The 25,253-nt window shown below is 44.8% G+C and overlaps 1 protein-coding gene and 1 long non-coding RNA gene across 5 annotated transcripts in view; one reads left to right on the top strand and one right to left on the bottom strand.

Moving 5' to 3' along the window:
- Nucleotides 1-25,253, top strand: part of LOC119436293 (CKLF-like MARVEL transmembrane domain-containing protein 8) — a 111,369-nt gene that overhangs the window by 73,247 nt on the left and 12,869 nt on the right. For 3 of the 4 annotated variants that reach the window (XM_049656775.1, XM_049656777.1, XM_049656780.1), the window contains exons 2-5: nt 10,724-10,905; nt 13,371-13,541; nt 15,419-15,517; nt 20,457-20,672. In XM_049656775.1, the coding sequence (XP_049512732.1) occupies nt 10,724-10,905; nt 13,371-13,541; nt 15,419-15,517; nt 20,457-20,621 (617 nt within the window). In that variant the 3' untranslated portion in view covers nt 20,622-20,672. The remainder of the gene's footprint in view (nt 1-10,723; nt 10,906-13,370; nt 13,542-15,418; nt 15,518-20,456; nt 20,673-25,253) is intronic. The other variant, XM_037703101.2, reaches the window with a different exon arrangement.
- Nucleotides 11,697-13,355, bottom strand: LOC125940523 (uncharacterized). Its single transcript, XR_007463726.1, has 2 exons — nt 13,011-13,355; nt 11,697-12,954 (listed from the first exon to the last, which is right to left on the bottom strand). It is a non-coding gene; the product is annotated as an uncharacterized LOC125940523 (long non-coding RNA).

Here is a 25,253-nt window from a genome sequence, read left to right on the forward strand (position 1 = left end):
GCGCGAGCGGAGAAGCCGGAGGCCAGTGCGCATGCGTAATGGTGACTAGACGACCGGGCATGGTCCTTGTTTGGGCTACGCAAATAAAGTGACTGCTGATTTCTAAGTATTGTAAGTTTTATTGAAATCAAAAGCAACAACTGCACCATCAACAGCAGAAACCTTTTTAGCTGCTAACGAATATTTCATACTGCCGCTTTAACTTTGGTGTTGTCATGCACAAATCTCATGACAACACTTCACCCATCAAGATGTCAATGCCCTAAAAATGTTCAAAATGCCTCCCTTCCACAGCAACGCAAAGCATAAACCGCTCTCGCGTCGAGTCGATAACTCTGCCCAGTGCAATTGAAATTTGGAGTCGGATATCTCGGAGCACGAACACGCTAGAATAATTCTTCCGACTGATACTGTGTAGAAACACGACTGCCTCTAGGTTTTCAATACAAACATACCCACTTACTGCAGTCGACAAAAATAATTGTTAAATTTTAGTTAATTGGGCTGCTCACAGCGATAATTATCATCTCACTTTGTGCCCCCCCCTGGCCACATAACTTATTTGCACAGGTGATCTTCGCGTGCCTCCCAGTGCCTAATTTTAAGACAACCATAAAGCTTAGTTTTGAACAACCTGCATGATCAGGCACAGCCGCCAAGCACATGGCTGTATTGGGTAACGTCCTTTTCCTATAAGCACGGAGAAACCGTACCTGGCTTCGCTACAGGTCTTCTTCCTCTTTCTGGGGTTTTACGTGCCAAAACCAGTTCTGATTATGAGACACGCCGTAGTGAAGGGCCCCGGATTAATTTTGACCACCTGGGGTTCTTTAACGCGCACTACAACGCAAGCACACGGGCGTTTTTGCATTTCGCCTACATCGAAATGCGGCCGCCGCGGCCAGGATGCGATCGCGCGATCTCGTGCTCAGCAGCGCAATGCCTGAACTGACTGAGCCACCACGGCGGGCTAGATGGCGCGAGGTAACACTCGTTTTCATGATGACAGTGGCGGCCGGGGAATAAAAAAGTTGTCGCAGTTTCACCTGAAAGGCGAAGCATCAATTGCGATAGCAAATTTGTAGAGAGCTATACGGAGTAATAATATTAGCTTTATCAGCTGTTTAAACTTGGACATGCAGCAGCACCGGCAACACGCAGAACTGTTGTCGACGCCGTCGGCGTTTTGCCCGCGTTCGCTCAAAATGCGTGCGGCGTTGGTGACTGTTGCCGGAGCCTCTGATATAAATAGGCACTTCGTGCCGCAGCTAAACGTCGCCTCCCTTCCCTCCCCCTCCCCCCTCCCCCACGGCCTCTCGCGCGTCGGAAGAAGGCGCGTTTGCTCTACATATATGGTGATTGTAAAGGAGGAAAGAGACGCCTACTTCTGCAGCCCATAAGGGAGCACGGCGCAGAACGCGCGTTTGTTCTCCGCCGTGCGTTCACTCCCCGTGAAAGCGCGCGCCCCTCGCGCCCTTTCACTCGCACATACAGCGTTCGGCGCGCGGCGACGATTTCATCTCCATTGACGTCATACGGAACCTCACGGCGACGGCGACGGCAGAAATCTGCTTTTGAGTGTACATATAATTGCTATCGCAATAAAACAGCGCGAACTTCTTGGCAATAAATACAAAAAAAGAAGAAAAAAAAAGTGGCTTGCCTTCTCAAGCCTTGTAGGCTACAGGTGCTGCTCTAGCCGTATAAAACGCGGGTTTATCGTGAGCAGAAACGGTGAATTTCGGTAAATGATAAAGGCTATACTATCATCATTATCATCATCATTGACAGAAGCTGACCCCCCCCCCCCCCCCTCAGAAAAAACCTGGATCCGCCCCTCCCCCCGGCATTTGGCGCCGCCGTTGTTCGGCGGGGGCCGAAGGAGCAGCCGACGTGCTCTCGTCTTGTTGCTGTGGGTCTATTTCGACGTACGCACTCAGAAGACTGCCCCCGCTGCCATTCCGATCGTACTCAAGATGTTTCTCGAGCTACCACGGCTGTGTACAAGGCCAGACGTGTTAATCGGAAACTATGCAGTCTTTGGAGAAAGACAATCGCGCTTTAGGCGCGACTTCGTCCTCCACTGAAATGTATGGGCTCTCAACCATTCCGCGTGACATCACATCTGAAAGCTTGCATGCGCGCCCTCTGCTTGAAAGCGCTCCGACACGCTCGCCGCGACCACGCTCGGGCCGTTTGATTACGTCAGCAGTGGGCACTTGCTTTACACGGCTGCATTTTTTTTTGGGGGGGGGGGGGAGCTTTTAAAGCTCACCCCCCCCCCCCCCCCAGAACACTGGTGAACACTGGTGAGCTTTTAAAAGTAAAGCTCACCAGTGTATTTGTTGTATATATGGTCTTGTCAGGCGTAGTAAGAATATAGACGTTGCGGCATCGCTGTCGCCGATTCGCTGGATCGGTGGTACGCGTGCTGATAACTATCGGGTATCCGGGCTTGCGTTAACAAGGCTGTGCAGCAACAATGACCACGCAAGCGATCAGTGCGTACCGAGGCGCGTGAGGCACACGTTATCGCTCGGAAACTCCGACTGCCGCTATCTTTTAGCCTGAGTGCAAGGTTTCCCGTGCTGCCCCCCCCCCCCCCCCCCCCCTTGCCGCCTCTATGCGTTTGTTATCGCTGTTGGCGTTCAGCATTGTAGGAAAAGTTCTCCATGTGGTATATAACGAAGCATTACTTCGATGCCACCGTTAACAGCGGTATAGCAATGGCGTCGAGGTTCTGCTTCGGTAGCCACTTATTATGGTTCAACTTCGGTGGCTCGGTAATTGTGGCCTTTTTGCCGAGTACGACGTCGCGGGTGCGACTTCGCATTCCGACGCACGCACGCGCCGAGAAATACGGACTCGAAGTGTGCAGTGAAATGCGTTGCTGATACAGTTGACACTTTTTCGTACTGCAGTTTTTCCTCAGTGCGGAAACTCGCTCGAAGTCTCGCGAGACTCGGAGCCGCCTCATCGAAACTGGCGCACACAGTTTCTTTCGGTTTCGCCGCGTTTTGCGTGGCCCAGCAGGCTGAACGGGGCAATTAATAAACATTAGACTGAAAACCAATTGGGGTGGCCGGCTGTGTTTGCCGATATATCGCGGATGGTATGTACTACATTACATGGCCTCGTATCTTTGAACCCCTGAAGCGAGGATCGACATTAGGAGGTCACATAATGTTTCGAGTGCACGCCTCCCGACACATCGCTGTGCGAGCGCCGTTTCGGGCAGTTTCGAGTCGGGGGATGGTCTCTTGCGATGGTGGAAAATGCGAGATGAAACAAGCAGTCGTTTTCACAAGGCAGAGGTGTTCTCATTTCACCGACGTTAGCACAGGGGTAGAAGGCGAACTGTTAATGAATGAGCCTCGGGAAATAACAGAAAGAACGTGTGGTTGTCGGCTCACCTTGCCGCGCAGATTATTCTCAAATAAAAAAAAAAAAGTGCGCGGTATGATCTATATAGTGGACGCCAGAGGGAAAGAAAGAGTGAAATTGTTTACTCGCCAGGTATTTCGGCGGAAAGGGTGCGGCAGGGCTTGGCGCGGTTCTGGTTTTCTGCACATACTTCATCACTTCACTTCATCGAGAGATGATTATTGTCTCCTTTCAATTAGGGCATCGTCATACACAAGTATACGTCACCACGCTAATGGGTCTTCCTCGGCCGCCTCGACAGACATTTCTCGCATGATTTGCTGCTCGCCTGAAAATGCGGAGCTATCTCAAAGCACAGTGGCTCGCTTTTTGAAGATATAGCATTGGTACAGCCACCGAAATGTAGTGCAGCGCTGCCTTAGCTTCGTAGTATCATTGTTGCTTTGAGTATTGATATAGAACCTGATTATCCGATTCATCGCGCGACTTGGAGACGTTCGCGTATACCTGTGCCGAGGAGACGGCACGATATAGAGCAGCAGGGGTGCGACATATAATTTTTTAAAAGGGTATATGAGGACAGTCACAGGGATGTCTCGACTAACTTTTATTATATGCTAAAGGCGAGCCGAGATGGCTGATGGCGTCGTGCATGCTATCTCCCGTATGTTATATGTTTTGGAGGTCGCGTAAGTTTTGCAGGCGCGGCGAAGCGAGCGGCAGCAAGCAGCGGTCACTGCCCGCTGTCGGCGATCTTCATTACGCCAGCGTTGTGACAGCGAGTGCTCGCGGTCATCGAGTGAGATTTGTTGATGTTTGTCTGTGCGGCGCATGACACCATGCTTGTTAATTTAATTAGTAAGCTAACTGCGAATATTGTTCGAATGTATATGCTGGGAATTCGTCCTTTTAGCAGGCACTTGCATGTTGGAAACATGAACAATGGGTGAACATTTTCAGTAGCTCAGCGTTATTGGGAACTAGATCTCATGTTGCTCACCGCAAACTCTGATAACTATAAAAAAAAATTGTGTGGCAAAATGTTTGCCACACAACGGATTGTCCATCGACAGTGTTGGCAGACGCTGGGGGCATCGTTTTCCCAATATACCCGCCGCGTTGGCTGAGTGGATAAATAGTCTGCTGCTTATAAGCACGAGGTTCGATTCTTAGCCGCACTGAGCGCATTTCGATGGGGGCTGAATGCCAAGATGCTCGCGCACCAAGCTTTGGGTAAGCATGTTGTTCTTACGTCAGTTGGCGTGATATTTGTTATCTGTGCCACTTTCTCAAAATGTTTTTTGCAACGTGGTCATTTGTATTAGACAACGTCAAATTATATTGGTATATTACTATAGCCTACAAATAAGGCCTCGCTAGACGTTTTCCAATAATTGTTCGCTTTATAATCTTCATGTCAACCCGTGATCTGGCACGTCCAAAACTTTACTTACGCATAACGAGCATGGATAAAGTTCTATGCTATGAAGACCAGAAATTGAACAGCGTATAACGATAACGATATGCATACGATGAAACCTAGTTTCTTCTACTTATGGAAGGGGGAAAAATCGCTGTGAATTTGGGTAAACCCCGCAAACTATTCAAAAAAGCATATCTGGTATCTAAGGAAACGTCCCAGTGCAGGAAAAGCTTGAGGTTTGTGGGTTAATTATGGTCTTTGGATCAAATTACTAACACCAGCGCTTGAAAGCGTTATACAAACGTTATACACACGGTTTCCCGGTCCTGATAGAATTAAATGTGACGCTGAGTTGAGATTTGCTGGAAATGGGAACTATATATATGTTATCAATGATGGGCGGGTAAACTAAAGTCTGCGGGTAATTATGGGCTTTGTAGAAAATTTCTAATACAAACCCTCGAAAGCATTTTTAAGAAACTCTAGAGGATATGCGCCATGTCCCGAGAAAGATGAATGTGTCGGCGACATTAAATTCGGAGACAATTGACTGTATGTTAGGGGGTATGCGTGGGCGCACTCTGAGTTAGTTGGTTATTTATAGGGGTTTGGGAATAATTACCAAGTACTCGTTTTCACCAGGCGTTTTACTAAGAGCGTATATAGAATGTTCGACCGCTGTCCTTGAAAAGCTGAATGTGGCACCGAGTTTTCATGTGGAAGGAATGAGGGGAATGTGAGGACAGTTTAAGTTGTGCGCATCGACGACGGCATTCGGAGAACATTACTGGAGTGCTCGAGTGCGTTATATCCCGACAAATTATGGACTACCGATAAATGCGTCGAAGTTACATAATTTTATTCTAAAATGCTCCAGACTCTACTGAAGTAAAGTCGAGGCAGTTGAATGATACTTTGTACATTGTCTAGTACTGGCAGTAGCGCACCCAGGATCTCTGCCAGGGGGGGGTTGACAGTTTGCCAATACCATCTAAACAGCACCAATTTCGATTTCTTCACGCGAAATTGTCAATAAAATGCGCTTTTTGCGAGTGTGCAGACGATTGCGCGTCTTACATCTTAGTTGCAGTACTCAAATGCGTAAGGAAAGAAAAGGGGTTCAACAAAAGGGGGGGTTAAGTCGGCCTCAGGGGGGGGTTCTAACCCCCGAATCCCCCCCCCCCCCCCCCCCCCCGTCGGTGCGCCACTGTCAGTACTCATAATTACGGAGTAATAAAATATTCATGTTGCATTTTTTTTTCGTTTATACAGAAAACTGATTGACCGGCTCAAAGCACACGAATGAGTTAGTCATTGGCTGCAAGAATTGCGAGAAAGGAAAGACGATTCTATCACAAACGCTAGCTGAACGCATCACGTAGAACCGCGGGCTAGAGGGGCCGACGCCCTATAGCCTGGCCGTGGTCGAACATACCGTCAAACATTTGTGCCTTTACCTAAGTGGTCGTGTGTAGAAATACTCAGCGCTCTGAACTGAAATGCTCCCACAATTTGTAAGCACAGGGCACAGGTTCTTTTCCTTGCCGCCGCTGAAGAGAACTGGCAAAAACAAAACATTATACCTGCCGTGGCTGCTTAGTGGTTATGGTGTTGGGCTGCTAAGCACGAGGTCGCGGGATCGAATCCCGGCCACGGCGGCCGCATTTCGATGGGGCGAAATGCGAAAACACCCGTGTACTTAGATTTGGGTGCACGTTAAAGAACCCCAGGTGGTCCAAATTAATGCGGAGTCCCCCACTACGGCGTGCCTCATAATCAGGTCGTGGTGTTGGAATGTAAAATCCCATTTTTTTTTTTTTTTTTTTTAACTGGCGAAAACAAGTCGCGTACACAAATCTTACCCGGTGTGGCACCGATCGATGCGACATTTGGTGGAAATTTAAGCTTGTAGTTAAATTTTAGGGAGTGGGGCGGCATGTTATATATATGGATGATGTACGGGCAAAGTCTAAAATGTGTGACTTAATGCTCGGAAGCACCAACTTCGCTGGAAATTGTGTTGTGATTCTGCCAGGTCACACAAGTTTGCTGTGTTCTTCACTTTGTGGACGGGGAAGATGATTTTGGTGCCCAGTGAGTAGTATCAGTAGTATTAGGGTTCAAGAGGCGTGGACAAAGTAGTCATGTGAACATTTGTCGATAACAACGTTGAGTAAGCGTTGCGTTGTTCGTATTACGAATGACATTCCATTGAAGTTATGTGTACGGCTCTGTCAAGTTAGCGCGTCCACATTCTCGCGGTTGATTATCGTAAGGAGAGTAGTTCGTTCTTGGGCTAGTGGAGTATGTCATATAGGATCAAAATAACGCACACCTTACGGGACAAGAAAAGCCCTTAGAGGCACCTTGCGCTGGCCAGAGGATGCTACAACTCTTTCATTTATCATACCAATGTCGTCAACGCCAGCCGCTTTAGGGCTGCGAAAGGAACGAAACGGCAATCTAAACGCCAAGAGACGCTTAAACGCAGATCTAAGACAAGCGATCTCAGTTGGCTAAAAAGCCGCGAAACACAGGCAGATCCAGAGAGGGAAAAGGGGGAGGGTGCGGTCCCCGTCCCGCCCCTCATCCTCTTTGATCCCTAATGTTTGTCCGGTCAGCCGCGTTTAGAGCGGTACTTTGCCTCGCGGTGAACGTTCCGAAACGTTATCGTGTAAATCGCGTCCCCACAGTATTGCCCTAGCTGCTGCTTCCGCTTGTTAAGCCTGTGTGCTCTGGCGCTGCTGTCAGCTGTGGAACATAGTGGTATGGTAACAGTGGAAAGCTTCAGCGCAACGTGCCTTATCAGTAACAAAGCGAGTGATAGTAGATGTAGGCATGTTAAAATTCGTTGGCTGGTTGACCCAGTACGCACGAGCATTTTTTTTTTCTTCCCATTGTTTTAAAGTCGGAAGGACACTGAACAACGGGTAGTCTGAAGGGGACATACCCGGCCATACCAGCAACCCGTTTCCATTTCTTTTTTTATAGTTCTATCTGGTGTCACTACCGCTCGTTGGGTAATTGGCGGGGAAAAGCATATGCGAACTGGGTGTAGGACACCAAACCGGAGGGTGCGAGCAATGTTGGTGAACACGGCCGACACGTTGCAAGATGCGGGCATCGACCGCTCTTGGCCGTGGAGCCGTGCTTGCTCGCACCGCTTAATACCCGGTGACGTAACGTTGCCGGTGGCGCTCCGTGCGCCGCGCGGGCAATACAAAAATCCATATCGAGCTTCCACTAATTTTGCACCAAGCGACACCTAAAGGTATGAAGTGATCGGATTTTTGTAGTATCGGTTTGCTGCCGGTGCCGCGAAGGAGTCGTGAGGCGGCAGGGGGAGCGATAATCAGGTCGCATCGGGGCGTCCCAACAAGTGGCCCGAACAAGCGGCCGCGGTGGCAGGTGCGTCTGGGCCAGCCGGCGTGCGTGGCTTGCCTTGGAGCCGGGCCAGGCACCCCCTCCCATCCACCTTGTCACTCTGCTCGCGGCTGCGCCGATACGAGCCCCGGATAAACAAACCCGGCTGAGCGTATGCTTGCCGCTGACGTACGTGCAGTCAGCGTTCAAGGTTGTCCTCGGTTTAAGTGACTGAAATTGGAGATTATTGTGTTCGAAAAAAGTATTTATGTCAATACTTTAGACATCATATGATCAGTAGTGCAGTGTCACTGCCACGGGCTACCATGTTTCGTGACAAAAAATTTCTGAAAATTAACTAAGTGCATTCACTACCTAACATGAGCCTATGGTCCCGCTGTTTACTTCTGCAAAATTTAAGCACCGCATTTAAGTATCGCATTTCATGCACAATAACGCTCGAGGAAATTAGTGTTTTCAAAGATCTAGCCACATAAAAATGTAACTACAAATCTTTAATTACACCCCCCCAACTGATACATCTTAAAATGTAGCCAAGTGACATGATGTAGCGTGTACACCTCTACAATGTCGGCATGTAATGTCCATAATGACTCTAATTCTAAAGTAAAATGAACGTCAGTAAGACATCGGCTACTTGATATTTGCAAAATACATGTTAGCAGGACATCCTTCAGATGTTATGACAAGACGTGGACAAATGCATCATACCTGGATGTTCATAGGATATTGGTGGTTCACTGGATCGTTCCCTGATGGTTATGCTGTGAACTTCACTATTGAAAAATTGAATGAGTATTTGTAACTCATACATTGTTAATACATTGTTAAAAAATATAATAAATATGACTTTGCTGACCTTTACAAGGCTCAGTACAGTAATCAAACTCTATGAATACACCGTGCATTTCATGCTGAGCCATAGCGCACAGTGGTGGCATGTATAGTGTGGCACCACTCTAAATGGGAGCACCTGGTTAGTACTGCAGCATCGATTAAAGCCAAAGTATGACATGAAAATCTGCCGTGTTTTTGTACATGTAGCTGCCTGCCTGCCACTTATCAGACCCTGTTTTCCTGATAAAAGTTGAACTGTTGCTGTCCGCTTTATTATGATTCAGGCATTCCCTTTGAGAGTGGATTGTACTGTACATGGCCATAGTCATTTTTTGTTACCACTAATGAAAAACAGCAGTTAAATTTTCATGTCATGATTTCCAGATTTCTTCTAATCATGGGTTCCTTACTGAAGCCATATGTCCACTCAGAGCAGTTGGGAACTGTACGAAGGTTTTAATCAGCATTGCAGAACCATGTCATGTGATACAACAGGCCTGTAAATGGACTGTATAATAACTAATACTTATTTCTTTTGTGGTCACTGTGCACCTGCTTGTTTTACATAAACAGCAGAACCTGCAGATTATCAATATGTCATGCATATTTTTCACTACAGAATGCTAGGAAGAAAATCAACGTTTGTGAATAATGTAAATTCAAAACCCGTAATATTGGCATTATTTAGGTATGCAGGATGGGCACATGAGCAACAGCCTCCAAATTTATAACTTTTCTAATGTTTGATATATCTTAATGTTCATGCTGCAAAATCTTTTTTCCTCCCCCTTAATAATGGATGAACACAAAATTGTTAAGAATGGGCAAAAAGAAAAGCCATTTGGTGTCTTCACTGCTGAGAACTCAATGACATTGAAAGCCACAATTGTAACTACAAGAAAAACCATTCAGCTTAGTTTTCTTAATGCTTTGTCACAGTGGTGACTTGAGCTTGCCTGCAAAAGTGGACACAAGCATAGACATTTTAGAGGGCACAGGGCACATATGTTGTAATATTACATTCAATTTTCCATTATTCTTTTCTTGACATGCATCGTGCACTCACTGATCCTAGCAATAATGGCAGCACAGCAGCATTCAAGCCAATGATGTAGGGCGGAAAGAATAGAAAATGAAGTGGGTCGTTGGAAAATACAGCCCCAGTGCTCGTACTTAAATTCGGACAGGGTTCTGCAGTCATGCTTTTAATGTGATAACATTATAGATCAGAACTGGGCCATCAGCAGTGTGCCTGGGTTTGTAACGTGGGCCAGAGGTAGTGTTCTCAAAAGTGCGGGTGCACCTAGGCTGACAGCAGCGTACAATATATGTCCTCACGAGGGCTTTAATGCCAAATGAAAACTTCGTTGATCTAGCCTGTACGGAGATATGGCCTCAAGCGGTTAGTAACTCGTGGTATGAGAGAAATGGAGTGGGGAAAGAGGAGCAGTGCGTGCGTGATAACGCAATAGCAGTGGTTCACATAGGTATATACAAAGGTTGATAAATAATCATTTAATGATTGTACCTCCCTATGCTATCGCATTAGTTGCTGAAGTGAAGCATGAGGGACCTGCGAGCTTTTTTTTCTTCAGAAATTTTTTTTTCTTTTCATTTTTGTAGGAAGGGTATTTTTGGTGATAACACGCAAGTTTGTGCTCCAATGTTGTCCTTCTCGTTGCTTTTTTTCTGTAGGAGGCCGTGCCAAGCAGACCGTTGTCATCGTCTCTGCACCCACTGGCAGAATGCAAGGCCAGGGCTTCCCCGACACTCACACGACCACCACAACCACTACAACAACCAAGTCTGCCTCATGGCTGGTGTTTGACCCATCATATCTGCGCACCTTGCCAGGCATCCTGAAAGGAGCACAAATTGTAAGATGCTTCTAGACTTTTTGTGTGTCACTTGCAAGTGATACCCGTGATAAAAGCAGTGCCACATGTGGAGCATGGGAGAAAGATGACGCACAGTGTGCTGAAGAGTTTGCGTTAGATTCTGCTGCCATAGGAATTCTGTCGTGCTATCTGCCAGCTCTCACCAATGTGTCGCAATAGTGGCTGTATCTGTTATGGGATGTAATCTCTGGAAGAGGCATTCCCTGTAAAATCAGGATTTTCATTGAAGCCCACCTCAAAGACTTGCACACACTTGTTGCATGGCCTGGAGATAGTAATAGTCCAAGCTGACTTCAATGGGCTCAAGTTTATGAAAATGCAGAATGTGTTTATGTGAGCATGGCAGGTGGCAAGGGACACAGGAAGGCCAGGATTGATGTTCAAACATTGAAAATAGCCCAAATATAAAGAAAGTACTAGGATAAGTAGGAAGGGCTCTAGATGGCTAGTTTGTTGTGCATAATGTAGAAGCAGCACCACACAGGAAGCACAAAGGAAAGACGACGACACGGAGTGTACCGATGAAGCTGCCTTTGATCCTTCAGCCACATCAACTTCGGTGTGCTGTGCACTAGATGTTTGTGGCAGCAGAGTGGTGGCACTATTCAAATCTAAATGTTTAAGGGACCATGCAACACCTCTTTGGAAAGGTGTGGAAAGTGTGTGGTACTAAAAAGTGTTTTCTCAAGCATATTTCTCAGAAAGTTTTGTCTTGTTTGATTGCTAATAACACTATACATAGTATGTTGTCCCTTCCATACCTTAGCAGCTTCCCCCCCCTAGTGTCACTTTAGCAGTCTGGAAATTGTGGCAGTGTAGAGTGACTGTGATAACTCCATTCCAATTACACGTCATTGTTCTGAGCTTTGGTATCAATACATACACTGGTATTATTCCCTACCCTCGGATGGAACCATACTAAAGATGGGAATTTCGTGTTTTGTTTTGTTTTGTCTGCCCTCCCTTATGCTGTCAGTTTGTTTTAACCGATTTCAAATAAAGTGCATGATTACTGTCACTAAATATTGTAGTTGACACTCCACATTCCCAATTTCTACCCATGTGTCATCCAACCTTAAGAACCAATATGACACAGTGAAATGCAAGTAAAGCTGTCTGCTAAGAAAACATGCAGCAACAATACCTTGGTCTATGTGGATCTAGCTTCACGGTGCTTCCACAAATTTCACAGGCAGAAGAAGCCTCATAGCACGCAGATGCATGAGATGATAGACAAAAAAAAAAACGAAAAAAAAATTGTAGGCATGGCAGACAGTCTTTCTGAGTGAGTTGGGAGTAAGATAGGGGTGGAGTCACTGCACACCGCACTCTCTCTTCACCCCTCGATGTTCTATTCCACCTGCTGAGTCATGCGCCCGTGTCCTAATAGTTAGAGCATCAGGTTGGTGTTCTAGGGGTCCCGAGTTCAAATATTGCCGTTAAAAAAACTTCATTTGTTTATGTACTATACATATAGAGCGAAGGGAACATCAGGGGCTCGATTTTGGTTAATCATGACCATATAAAGCCAACAGACAATGTAGCCAGGGAAAGCAATGGGGAAATTGGGTGTGATTGAAATTTAAATGTAATGTGGCGGTTGTGGATTCTCCCATCGGCGGCAATTTATCTTTTTGTCCACTTTCATATTCCTTTTCTTCATTATTTTCTACATTTAAATTTTAATCACAGCTAATTTCCCCGATGCTTTCCTTGGCTTCATTGTCTGTTGGCTTTATATGGTCATGATATACATGTATCCCTGGAACATCACGGCGGCCAGTGGTCCCAGAGGCACATATCGGCCCATATTTTTAGGCTGCCCTGTCTCCAGGATCAGCCCACGAAATACACTAGAAACATACCCAATATGAAAAAAGTGGTGGTAACTCGCTAAAAAAAGACTTCGTCTTTAAAACTTCAACTATGACAACAGCACTGCCCAGAGTGGAAAAGGCAGCGCAACTCAAGATGCCCACTGCTCAAGACTAAAATGCAATATGAAAGTTCGGTATTGTACTTTTTGAGCTATGGACGTATATATATATATATATATATATATATATATATATATATATATACACACACACACACACACACAATAGTTGTTATTAGCAAAGTCACATTGAGCAATAATAGCATTGCCGAGAAACTTTTTGCTCTTGCCAGAGGCACTGATTATCTGAAGAAATCTGGAGATGAACTGCAGCCCCATTGATTTTTTTTTTTTTAAATGCCCCAACCCTTGCACTTGTGTACTGGACATTCATAGAAGTTCACTAGCCTGAAAGCAGCGGCCTAGTTGGTATCATTTTGATAGAAATAATGTTAACACACAGGATTGTGCAAGGCGAAGGTGCACCAAAGCATGTGTAGCTTGGTGTTTTGTTTCCTGTTCATTCTTTCTTTTGTGAGAGGAGTGCTTAGTGATGCTGTCTTTGCAGATTATCAGCCTGATTGGATTCATCTGCTCTCAATTGGACTACTACTTTCCGAGCACATCCAACTGGTATGGCTTTGTGTCAATGACTGCATTCTGGGTCACCCTGGTGCTCCTCTTCTTCTACGTTTTTCGCCTGATTGAGAAGATCAAGATTGTTCCTTGGATGCTTGCGGTTAGTACACTTCCTTTTGTCCAGGGTTGAGAACCTTCCTTGTGCAGGCTTCAACTACTTTGCTACAGCTACTTTGCCAGAGTGTTCATTTAGTACAGGTTTACAGACATCTGGGTTCACTTGCACTACCTTTAGTTTGGGGTCTCCCTCACTAGATAGGTACTGCACAGGTGCGAGGATGCGAGCCTCTCCGGGGGACGATCAGCTCAGCTGCTGCGTGTTTTGTGTGCACGAAGTGCCGCAAGGAGAAGGCCGAGAGTACAAGGAAGGCGTTTATTCGACAACCACCTTGGCGTTGACAACAACTGTTACACCCTATCGTCACGGGGCTCAGGCGCCGAAGCTCCCGCAAATCAAGGGTGGCACTCAGTATCAGAAAACGCTGTAACACGCCGCTATATGGGAGGATGGCTTCCAACAACCGTACTTCCAGGGCAATGTTCCTTCAGCTCGTTATAGCCTCCGAGGGCGACCCGGCGCAGTACAACCGCCCACGTCAGGTGAGCTGTATCTCTTTGGCGTAGCCTCCAGAACAGGAGCAGCAAATAGGTGTGCATCCGCCTCGGGTCGAGGACCTTCGGCAAGGTCGGCCAACCAAAGGGGTGACCGGGAGAATCGGAATTCAGTACGCACCATTTCGCTGTCCGAGAGCTTCTTCCCGGTTGGCTCGAGCCGCCAGTAGAAAGGGGACGCGAGTTCCCACCCAAACAGACCAATCCCCTGGTCCCCTTGGGGGCGGACAGCAGCAAGTGTTTTACGGTCCCGCTGCTGTTCGGCGCCCTCGGAGGAAAAAGAGAGAGGGAAAGCGGTGGTCCGCGCGGGCGAAGTTCGAAAGCGACCTCGCCGCGATGCAGCCCCTATGCCCAGAACGTGCTGTGCTACGGCGCCGCAACAAAATGGACAACGCAATCCCCACAAGTTTCAAGGGGCTTTTTTTGGAGCATTAATCAATAGTACATTCACCATAAGCGAGGAGAGTAGAGAGATCAGAGGGGCTCATTTTTTTGTTGGTCATGACCATATGAAGTAATAGACAGAGAAATAATAGGGGAAGTCAATTGTTATGTTTAATTGAAATGTAAAAATAATATGGTAAAGGGACATGAAAGTAGGTGATAAGATAACTTGCAGCAGGTGGGAGCCAAACCCATGTCTCCGGCATTATGTGTGCAATGCTTTACCAACTAACCTGCCTAGGTTGGCCATCCAACCATAGTGGCTGTAGCCATTCACCATAGAGGCTCCACCACTTCCGCCATGGTTGTGCAGCTGAGCATGATGTTGCAGATTCAATCCCTGGCAGTAATGACTGCAATGCAACAGGACTTGTATGCTTAAATGCTTGTGTGCTAAGCTTTGGGGGCACATTAAAGAACCCTGGGTGGTCAAAGTTATTCGTTCGCCCTCTGCTACAGCATCTCTCATGACTAGATTGTTGCTTTCAGATGTAAAACAACAGCTTGCCACAACTTAATTTTTAAATAAAAGATAACGCAGATGTGCATTGTTGCCTATCTCTTGTATGAAGTAACTCTTCCAGATTAGCAAATATATTAGTGCTATGTGAACAAATTTTTTTTCTTCTTGTGGCATTTTGGCTCAAAACAAATTACTATTTCTGGCTTTTGTCTGTTCCTTTGGCTATTTGGCTACTTATGTCGGGGTGTCAGTTCTCAGCTTTATGGCATCAAGAAACGTAATTATTTCAACACTTGCTTTGCAACTCCTTTTTTTATGTAGTATTGCATATCTATTATTCATGTGCTTTCTCTTGCTGTATATATACATGGCTGTACACAGTGTCCTACATCTTTTTTCTTGTGTTGTTATTTATGCCTCTGTATTTCCTCACATTATTGTTTTTTTGTTACTTGCAGGAGTTTGTGTACTGTGGTGTCTGGGCTACCCTGTATTTTACAGCTGCTATAGCTGCAGCTGTCAAAGGCAGATATCAAGAATGTCTTGCAGCTGCTGCTGTAAGTAGACTTTCAATTTCATTGAGCATGCAACTGGGTTCTGCGCCACTAGAACCCAGGGATAAACAGTACTTATATTAGTACACACTGGGTGTTTCTTGGAACATTCATTGTGCACAGGATTTGTATTTCTGTGTTTGCGTGTATGTGCTTAGCAATTATTGAAAAGCACTTTCAAGAAGTCTTATAATGTGTGAAATAAAATTTGATGCCACATCTTTGGTTTCGCTGACACTTTTTCAGAGGCTATTGCAGAAATGATAAAAACAAGATGTGACTATGCAAGATTAAATTTTAATATAAGGTAACCCTGCACATCTATTGAGTCAACCCCCCCAAGTGCTCCACTAATAGTGAATTCACTGATCTGGGCAAAACAAGCAGTAAATGTCAAGATAAAACTGTCTAATCCTTTCATTGGGCTCTGATAATCGCTAGTAGTTTTCCATCGGTCATCTCATGCACCATCGGGATGTGAAATCTGGAACGCCACTGGTAGCAATACTCATCCCAGCAGCCGCCAGCGTTATGAGGTGCCTGGTTACTGGCAGGGCGCTGTTTCTTCTGCGCAGCAGCAGTTACCTTGTGTGCTGTGTCGGGCCATCATGTCACCCCCACATCTTGTTAGAACGCCATCCTAGGTGCTTTAGTGCAATGCTAAACCTCGCAATGAGTTTCAGTATACTCCATCCTTTGGGCAGAACTGACACATTTCTTTTATTGTGTATTTGTTTACACAGTCTGCAATAAAACGTATACTAGTTTGTCAACACAAGATGATGACACTACAGTTGGACTTGTATGAAAATATTACCTATGGAGCATGAAGTGTGCAGTATTTTTCTTATTGTTTTGCACCATGTAGCATGATCATTTAATGCTGCATGAGAAAAAATTACTGTGTCAAAGCTGAGCTAAAATGTTGAGTACTCCAAACTGGAAAGCTTCTAAGTGCACAGCAATAAAAGGGCATAAGAAATAGCTTTGGTTGTGCATCACTTATAGATTTCATAATCCTGTCATAAATATGTTGAGAGCATCTGTTGTTGAGATACATTCTGTTGTACTACAAAGGCATTTAATAAAAATGCTTGCTAAATGCATTGTTGTTACAGGGAGATGTGGGTCGAAAAACCAGAATTTTTTCAGGAAAGAAAAAAATATTTTGTGTTTTGTTGTTTTGTATTCCTCCAAGCCTCCTCTTTTAGTATTAAAGAATCAAAGCTGATAATCGCCTAGAAGTTAGCAAAAAATGCAAAAAGCACTCGCCGTGGCTCGTGAGAGTGCGAATTTACCCGAATTTCGCACACGCGGCATTTCGCTCCACGGCATTGCTTGCTTTTGAATTTTCGTGGGGATGTAGGTCTAACCCTCTTCTCCCAGAGTCCACATCGGCAACACCGCATTTTTGCTGAAAATACGAAAATAAAATCGTTTCCCCACCTAAGTCTAGCATCGCGATATGTTAAACTTTCAAACGTTTTTTTCCCAGTTCTTCATTTTGTAGCATTTTTAGAGTTTTTGCACTAAAATTTGTGTACTTGATGTAGTCTGATCATAATGAAATTTGGCATGTTTATGCTTTAACATGTCCTGAATTCAAAGAAACAACTTTCAGAGCTTTCCACAAACATATTAAGTAACATAATTTCAAAGGATTCTTCGTTGAGAATGGTAAAACTGAAACTCTGCGTTTGAAATTTTTTCTAGACTAAAACAAAAATGTTGTGCTATATTTTTTTGCTTTATTGAATTCTACTATTTATAGGGAGAAATTTGAGCTATTTTCTAGTGTTTTCTTGTGCTCACTGTTGTCGCCTAAGTTTGTACAAAAAGGCATTGTTTTTACAAATGTATGGTTGCCAAACATAAACCAAATGAGCTATCAAAAAAACGAAAAGCAGATTTGAAAAGAGGAGCACAAACTCTGTAAATGGTGAAAATTTCATTGAGCTGTCACAAATATTTTAAGAAAAGTTTTTCCGAGTAGCATCTCCCCTTAAATGAGACTTTCGTGCTGAACACCTTCAGTGCATATAAAGGGCTATTTATTATTTTACAATTTAGAGGCACTACACTTGCCATGCAGGGTGCTTGTGCTTTCTTGCTGAGTAGAACAAACAACTGAAACACGAGATTGCAGTGCCATAGTTCTTTCATATTCTTCCAGGTTGTAATTTAATGGTGAGCTTGGTGGGATATAACTGTTGAAAGGAAGCTCTTGTGTGCATTTAAATCTTGTTCTAGTCATGCTTGTTGATCTGAAACTGTGTTTGGACATTACTCGTGCAGGACAATGTATTTTTGTGATGGAATTGGCTCATTTGACTCGAGCTTGCACTATTTTTTTCTAGAGCACTAGCTTGTGCTTTCTAATCAGATGTGTCTGGCCACAATTTTTACTGCTGACTTAGGAAGCACTGGCTGCAAACCATACCAACAAATATCTTCAGGCTAAGCCATCCAGGAAGGTTTACAAATGCTTGAATGTTGGCTGCCACTTTTTCACAGGCCAAGTATAACCATAGTACTTATGCATACAAGATGGACTTAAAGAGAAGCTTCCAGCACAATATTATTAATGGCTGTTATTTTAAAACATCCTGTGTTTTTTTGAATATTTGACAGGTAACATTGGCACCAATGCTAATACATTGCTGTATTCAAGTGTGCTGTTGCTTATGACTGTCTTAGCAAACAGGCAGAAGTAACTGAAGGGCAGCAACCAGAATGTTGTGGCCTGAATAAAGTTGACTCACTAGAAAGAGCTGTAGTCATAACTTGCAAACGGAGCCATTTGATAGTTGTGTGAAGTTCAGCATTATTCTTGCTACTCAAACATTATTAGATTTCACACACTTTGCTTTCTAGCATTTGTAGCATTTGTGTTATCTGCACTTTGGTCCAAGGGTTTCTGGCATAATAGAAGGTAAAAATTCAGAGTTGTGCACAATTTTCAGCAGCACCATTAAACAGCAAAGAGTTGCCAGTACCATTTAACTTATTTGAACTTATTGCTGGTTTGCTACCGTGGTGTGGCCAGGGATTTCATAGCGTGGACAGAAAGTACTATATAGGATTTGTGCCAAGTGTAGCACACACAGCTGTTTGTTGTAAATACGCAGAAGTTGACCAGGACGCAGTAACACCATGGGTAATTGGGGGACATTTATCATTTGTTATTTAGTTTGAAGGTAAACTGAAGAGAAGTCCAAAGAAAAAGGACAATATTCTGCTTGTGGAGGCGGGCTTCACAAGCTCCATTTATTGTGCACCTCTTGCAATTGAGCTGTGATGGTGGCTATGCTTTCCTCTACTTTCTTGGGTGTCTGTGCTTGTGAACATACAGCCTTAAGATGCTAAGCATTAATACTTCGGATCATCCATAGTTTCACTATAGTGGTAGCTGCATTTGAGTTGGGGTGAAATGCAAAGACTATCAAGAACATAGATTCAGGTGCATGTGAAAGACCCATGTTTTGGCAACCCCAGGTTGCCAAAATTAATTTGGCGCTCTTCAGTACAGTGTACCTTACAACTGGCCATGCAGCTTTGGAACCTAAAAGATCAATTACTGTTATTTTTATTACTGTTTATTTTAAATTAAAGGACAACTTTGGACCATGTAAAAAGTCTAGTTTTAGATAGTGTATATACATGGCAGGGCCTTTGTGCATAATTTTATGTTTGACATACAAGTGCACGCATCACGAAAAGCTTGTAGAAATTGAAATCCAAAATAAAAAAAAGGGGGGGCTGACAGATGGATATGAAGGTTATAAACAGCAATAAGGTGCCTCGGAAAGGCTGGAAGTTTCTTATGCTGAAATTGAAAAGAAATGTCGTCATTACCACTCGCCAGAGGTGAATCGTGATCCAGACCATCGACAACCAGTGCCGCTCCTCCAAGTGCACACGTCGGCTTAGGTGCTATTTAGCGCCTTTAGCAAGCACCATCTTGCACCTTTCTTATTGACTCGCTGTGGTTGCTTAGTGGCTATGGCGTTGCGCTGCTAAGCACAAGGTTACAGGATCAAATCCCGGTCGCGGCAGCCACATTTTGATGGGGGTGAAATGCAACGACGTCAGTGTTCTGTGCATTGGGTGCACGTTTAAAGAACCCCAGGTAGTCGAAATTAATCCAGAGCCCCCCACTATGACGTGCCTCATAATTAAATCATGGTATTGGCACGTAATACTCCAGAATGTAATTTTTTAAATCTTTCTTATTGATTTCCCCATTTCATTTAGCCTACTCTAAATGTGTCTTAAACATTTACATTGCTAAATTCAATGACAACGCAAACAGTGAAACCTTATGCAGACATGTGTTATGTGTAAAGAATGCTTTTAGAACAAAGAAAAGTATTTTAATCTCTTGTGATCTGAATTTTTGCTGCACTCAACAAAAATACACAAATCTCACTTGGTTTGTATGTGTGTTGAGAACACCCAGAGATAATCTTGCACATTTGCTACCGCAGAATAAAATTTCTTGGCTTTTTTCAGAAAACTGAATGAATGCCTCTGGTATGTGAATGACCCTATGTCATTAGATTTTCTTACTAAATTTTTTCACTTGAAAAATTAACTGTCTTGCAGCACATGCCAATTTATAAAACAACTTGCATTTCAGAGGCTGGACTTGCAACATGTGCAGCTGCATAGATGCAGATGAATTAGGTTTCAGAGTATTCATCCTTGTTGATATCTGACTGTGCATTCATTTCCCAAATGAGAATTGGTGACGCACCACAGGTTGTTGTTGGACAACTACATGTAACGGAGCTCAGGATTTGCACATTGCAACAACCCGCTCTAAAAGGTTAAACAAATGTGACTCGAGAAAAATATTTGGTCTCAATGCTAATATAGTGCATAGTGTCTTGACATTGACCTATGTCCTCTTGGCTTATTGTTATTTTTCCACCGCTCCTAGTTCTTTGGTTTTGTGGCCATGATCCTGTATGGTGCCGATGCCTTCTTCAAGTACAAAGGCTGGAAGTCTGGAGAGCCTGCCCAGGGTGAGAGATCGGTGCCCAGTGCAGGGCTTGGAGCTTCAAACACGGTGTCACCTACCAGCCCCAACTACCCTGCCTACTAACCATGCACGCTACTAAGGCATGCACCCACACCTCGGGCTAAGACCAGTCTGGTGAGTGGCACTTTCACCATGCACTTGCTTCACAAGTGCTCATTACCGTCGGCAAAGCAGCAGTGCCCAGTGTGAATGTGCGTGGCACTTGCACCATTGTGTGTCATCATGTTTTGCTACAACTGGGAATGTCCATTTACACTTGCTATGTTAAATACTTCCTTAACTCTACTAACAGTATTTGTTATTATTCTTTGTCGGTGAACCTGTTCTCCATGCAGGTACACCCTAACAAAAATTTTAATACAGAAATTAATAGGCTACTATTAGGTCATTGACACTAGTAGAGCCTATTAGCTCTATTAGTGTATTATTCTAATGTGCACGCCATTGCTGCAATGTGCACAACAATCGGACCAATGACAGTGTACTGAAGTACGTTCACCGTTGGGATAACAAAATATAAAACAACTTTATACTACACTAGAAGCATAAATAAGTAGAATTTCCTCCAATTAGTAGAATCTGCCGGATAAAACATCTCACTTCAATGCTGGATCCACAAAGTCGTGAAGAACAGTGGTAAGAACAGCTGCCTTGCGTTGTTTTGGAATCGCAACAGCCTGCACAGATGAAACTATCCAAATATACTACTGCACGAATGAGATTGCGCAGGCACTAACACCACGAGTTTCTTAAAAACACGTTTTTCATTCACTAACAAACGCGCATGCCTCGCCTTGACATGCCAGCTTCCAATGCACACTTGCTGTGTGCAACTACAGCTGACTACAGCCACAGCTTTATGTTCTTTCCATCCGCCATGTTTCCGTCTCTGTGATGCTGCTCTTTGATGTCAATAAATATTACGGCCTTTCATATGCGGTACCAAGGTGGCAATTTAGGTTACAAGTTTAACATTACTATATTTGCCCTTCAAAAAAAAGATACGGGATTAACGAAACTTCAGCGGCCAACAAATATGGTTGCTGCTATTGCACCGTTGTTCGTAAGCTCACCGGGCACACCGCTACTCTGCCTTGAGAGAATGGCTGCTGGTACTTTTTTTTTTTCCATGGGGAAGGATTCACTGTGCTGCAAACAGTAACTGCTTCCTCAAAGACTCATCGCAACAAGGCTGAACAGAGGCCTAGATAGGGAACATCATCAGTGAAGCAAAATTAGCAAGACAGGCACATGCCACTTTTGTGTATGTTGCTGAGAGATAGGGGCCAGTTTCACTGGCCTAGTGAGTTGAAACTAATGCAAATGTGCAAACGCGGTGTGCTGCACATTTTTACAGCAGAATTCTTAATGATTCAGCAGTAATTAGAAATGCTCTCCGTGCAAGCAAACAGTCCCAAAGTCTAATTTTTAATGCGAAGCAGCTTATGGTCGGAGCTATGTCACTGCCTCCCTCCCTCCGCCGTGCGGCGTCCAAACCCGCACTGCGCATGCGCATCCTCCTCCTCCCTCCTTTCCTTGTCTCCTCTCCTCTCCAGATTGCGCAACGAATGGCAACACCTGTGGCTCCGTGCGTGATAATGCGAAGCAGCTTAGGTTAAGGTTAGAGGCGCGATGGTAGGCGCTGCATACTCCGCTGGGGGGCGCCACTGTAGCTCGCATTATAATGACGCGCGCGCGTGCGCTCTGCTCCTCTCATTCTCCTCCCGCAACGCCGCGATGAGTGCCACGGACAGCGCCGCGGAGAAGAGGGCTCGAGCCGCTGCCACGAAACGGCAGCGGCGACAGGCCGATCCCGAACTTCGGGCTCACGAAGCCGGTAGCTACGTACCTCAACCTAACGGAAACGACGAACTGAAAACTAATGGGAACTTGAGTCAAGCCCATGGCTGCTTCGCATACTACTCAGGGTTCCCCTACAGGAAGATGGTGTAATTTTTCATCAACTTTCACCCTCACATTAAACAAGCAACAAACAAGACCAGTGGAATCCAGCAACACATTGTGTGTATAACCAGCCAGCAAGAAATTGTATAAGACTAACAGGACCTATTAGTCTAATAGAGAAGCTAGTAAAAACTTCACATTGTTTGTATAAGACTAATAAGTCTAATACACAGAACCTATTGGTCTTATACATAAATCAGTACAATAGAAATTTCTATTAGTATAATACAACACTGTATTAGATTAATACAAACTTCTATTAGAATTTTGCTAGGATTGCAGTCTAAACAAAATTGTGAGAACAACCATTTCTTTTTATTAAAGTTGTGAACTGCATGATTTGTGTGCTTCAAATTACTGATCATGCATGTGATACACATTTGAAGTTTTAGAATGCTTCCAATTACATCAGCGTGCCTTTATCTTTCTGCACCTGGCTCAGTTATCTTAGATGCTAGGAGGAGTTGTAAAGGTTAACATTAATTGTAAAGGTTGATGAACTTACAGCAGCCAAATATTTAATGTGGCCATGATGAGCTAGTTAAAACTTAATTGAATTAAAAAAAATGCCTTAAGTTAAGAAAACCACATTACATAGCTTGCAGGTGATGTTATAAACTTCACATCATGATCGACAGGTGCCTTTGCACTGCGGAGGGACGTGGCTTTCGCATCGCGAAAAATGGCTAAAAAATTGATTTTTCGAAAATCTAATTTTCAGTTTCTATAACTCTTATTCTATCTGATTCCGAAATAGCATCACTGAAAACTAAGTAGAAGTGCACTAAAAAAATTGTATCAGCCAAGGTGCCGAAAAATTTCGCGGAAATCGCGAAAGAACAGCGTTTTTCAAGCCACGATATCTCCGGAACAGCGCAGCCGAGCACTGCCATCTTGGCCTCGTTGGAAAGCGCATTTCTCCGTCTTCAAATTTGGCGCTTCAGGTATCTCCTCCATACAGAAACAAGCATACAAAAAGCAAATGATTGAAGGTCGTGCCGGCGCCACCGATTGGCCGCGCCCGACACATGACTCCACGCAGTTCGCCATTGGTCCGGTGCTCGCTCCGCGATGGCGTCGTCTGCACCGCTTGTTGCGGTCTCCTCGCGAGCTCTGGACAGTTTCCGTAATCTCGACGAGTGTTAAAACGGGCGCTACGCGGACATCGCAATAGCGTGGCCGATCCCGCCTTTTGTGGACGTCTTAGACCCGCGGCTAGGCATTCCGAGCATCGGCGACGCGGACTTTGCGACCAAGCTTCGGGCACGGAATCCTCGGACACGTGGCTAAGCCTTTCGCGCGTAGACGTCTCCGACTCGGCGATCAAGCACATGGCGCGTGAACTTCTCAGATCCTTGCCGAAGCATTTCGTGCATCGGCGCCTCCGACTGCGCGACTAAGCACATCGAGTGTCGACGACTCGGACCCGCGGCTATGCACTTCGCGCATCGGCATCGCGAGCGTCGTCTCCTCGAGCCCGCGGCTAGGCATTTCGCGCGTCGGCACCTCGGACTGCGCGATTGAGCTCACCGAGCGTCTATTCTTTGGACCCACGACCAGGCATTTCGCACATTGGCACCTCAGACCCGTGACTTATATAGCACATCGCGCGCCGACTCTATTATCGTATTGCCACGATATCTCGATACCAATACCTATCACACCACCCCTTCATAAAGAGAACCTCATCATGAGCGTTCACTAGGCCACTTGGGCTGGCACAGACACCTGGCTGCAGAAGTGAGGCATCATACAAAAGTACAGGCTGGAAAGCACCTAGCAGCTGCATTGCATGCTGCCTATCTATCAGTGGCTCCCCTAACATCCATTGTCAATGGAAGATGATCCAGAACGCTGCCGAGAGCCTTCATTCAGTAACATGGTCGATTCTACCAAAAGAAAACAATGCCTCACTGACTGTACTAGAGACTCCTATCAATGAGGCAGTCTGCAGGTACAACGCTAGAACTACTGTATATTTATGCCCACATAGTTCTGCACCTCACTTGGTTTGAAACCCAGGTGCCATGCTCTTTGTAGAGCAGCAGTAAAGAATGCCATACAAACATGAAAAAGGCAGAATGAAGGCACAGCAGACCAGAGGCCACATGTCCAAGAAGCCCCGCATCACAAAACACATAAAAGATTACAAATTTGGTGCGTTTTAGAGAACTGAAGAGAAGGTGAAACATTGAGAGGCATTTTCTCAAAACAGTTTTTTCGCCTTTCTGCTCAGTTTCTGGAACTGATTTCTTTGTTACCGTTTAGGCTATTTTGATTGTTTCTTTTTTTTGTCACGTTCCTTGGACTACAGTGCAGGTCGAGACAGTCTCGCATTTTTATCTTGACTTTTTATAAATTTATGGCGTGGCTATTCGTTCACCCCGAAAGTGTGCTTGGTGCGAAGGTAACTTGAAAAATTACTATCTAAAAAATTTGTGTTGCGAAAAAAAAAGTAAGACTGTCGCAACATCCAGCACGCATTGAGCTATGCAGTCAATACTCAACGAGCCTTCCATCATGTTTTTTAAGCTCCCCAGGCCCTCCAGAAAGTTCAAAAGAGAAAAATTATGCTCAATTAAATGTTCTCAAGGTATCACTGAAACTTTTATGGAAGTATCAGGGAGACATTCTAAACATTTGTGCCAATTTTCATCAAAATCCATGAAGAAATCAGGAAGTTGATTTTCAAAGCCACATCCCCCCCTTGATAATTGCTGTAGATAGGAC

The sequence above is a fragment of the Dermacentor silvarum genome, chromosome 1, assembly GCF_013339745.2.
Source record: "Dermacentor silvarum isolate Dsil-2018 chromosome 1, BIME_Dsil_1.4, whole genome shotgun sequence".
Lineage (NCBI taxonomy): Eukaryota > Metazoa > Arthropoda > Arachnida > Ixodida > Ixodidae > Dermacentor > Dermacentor silvarum.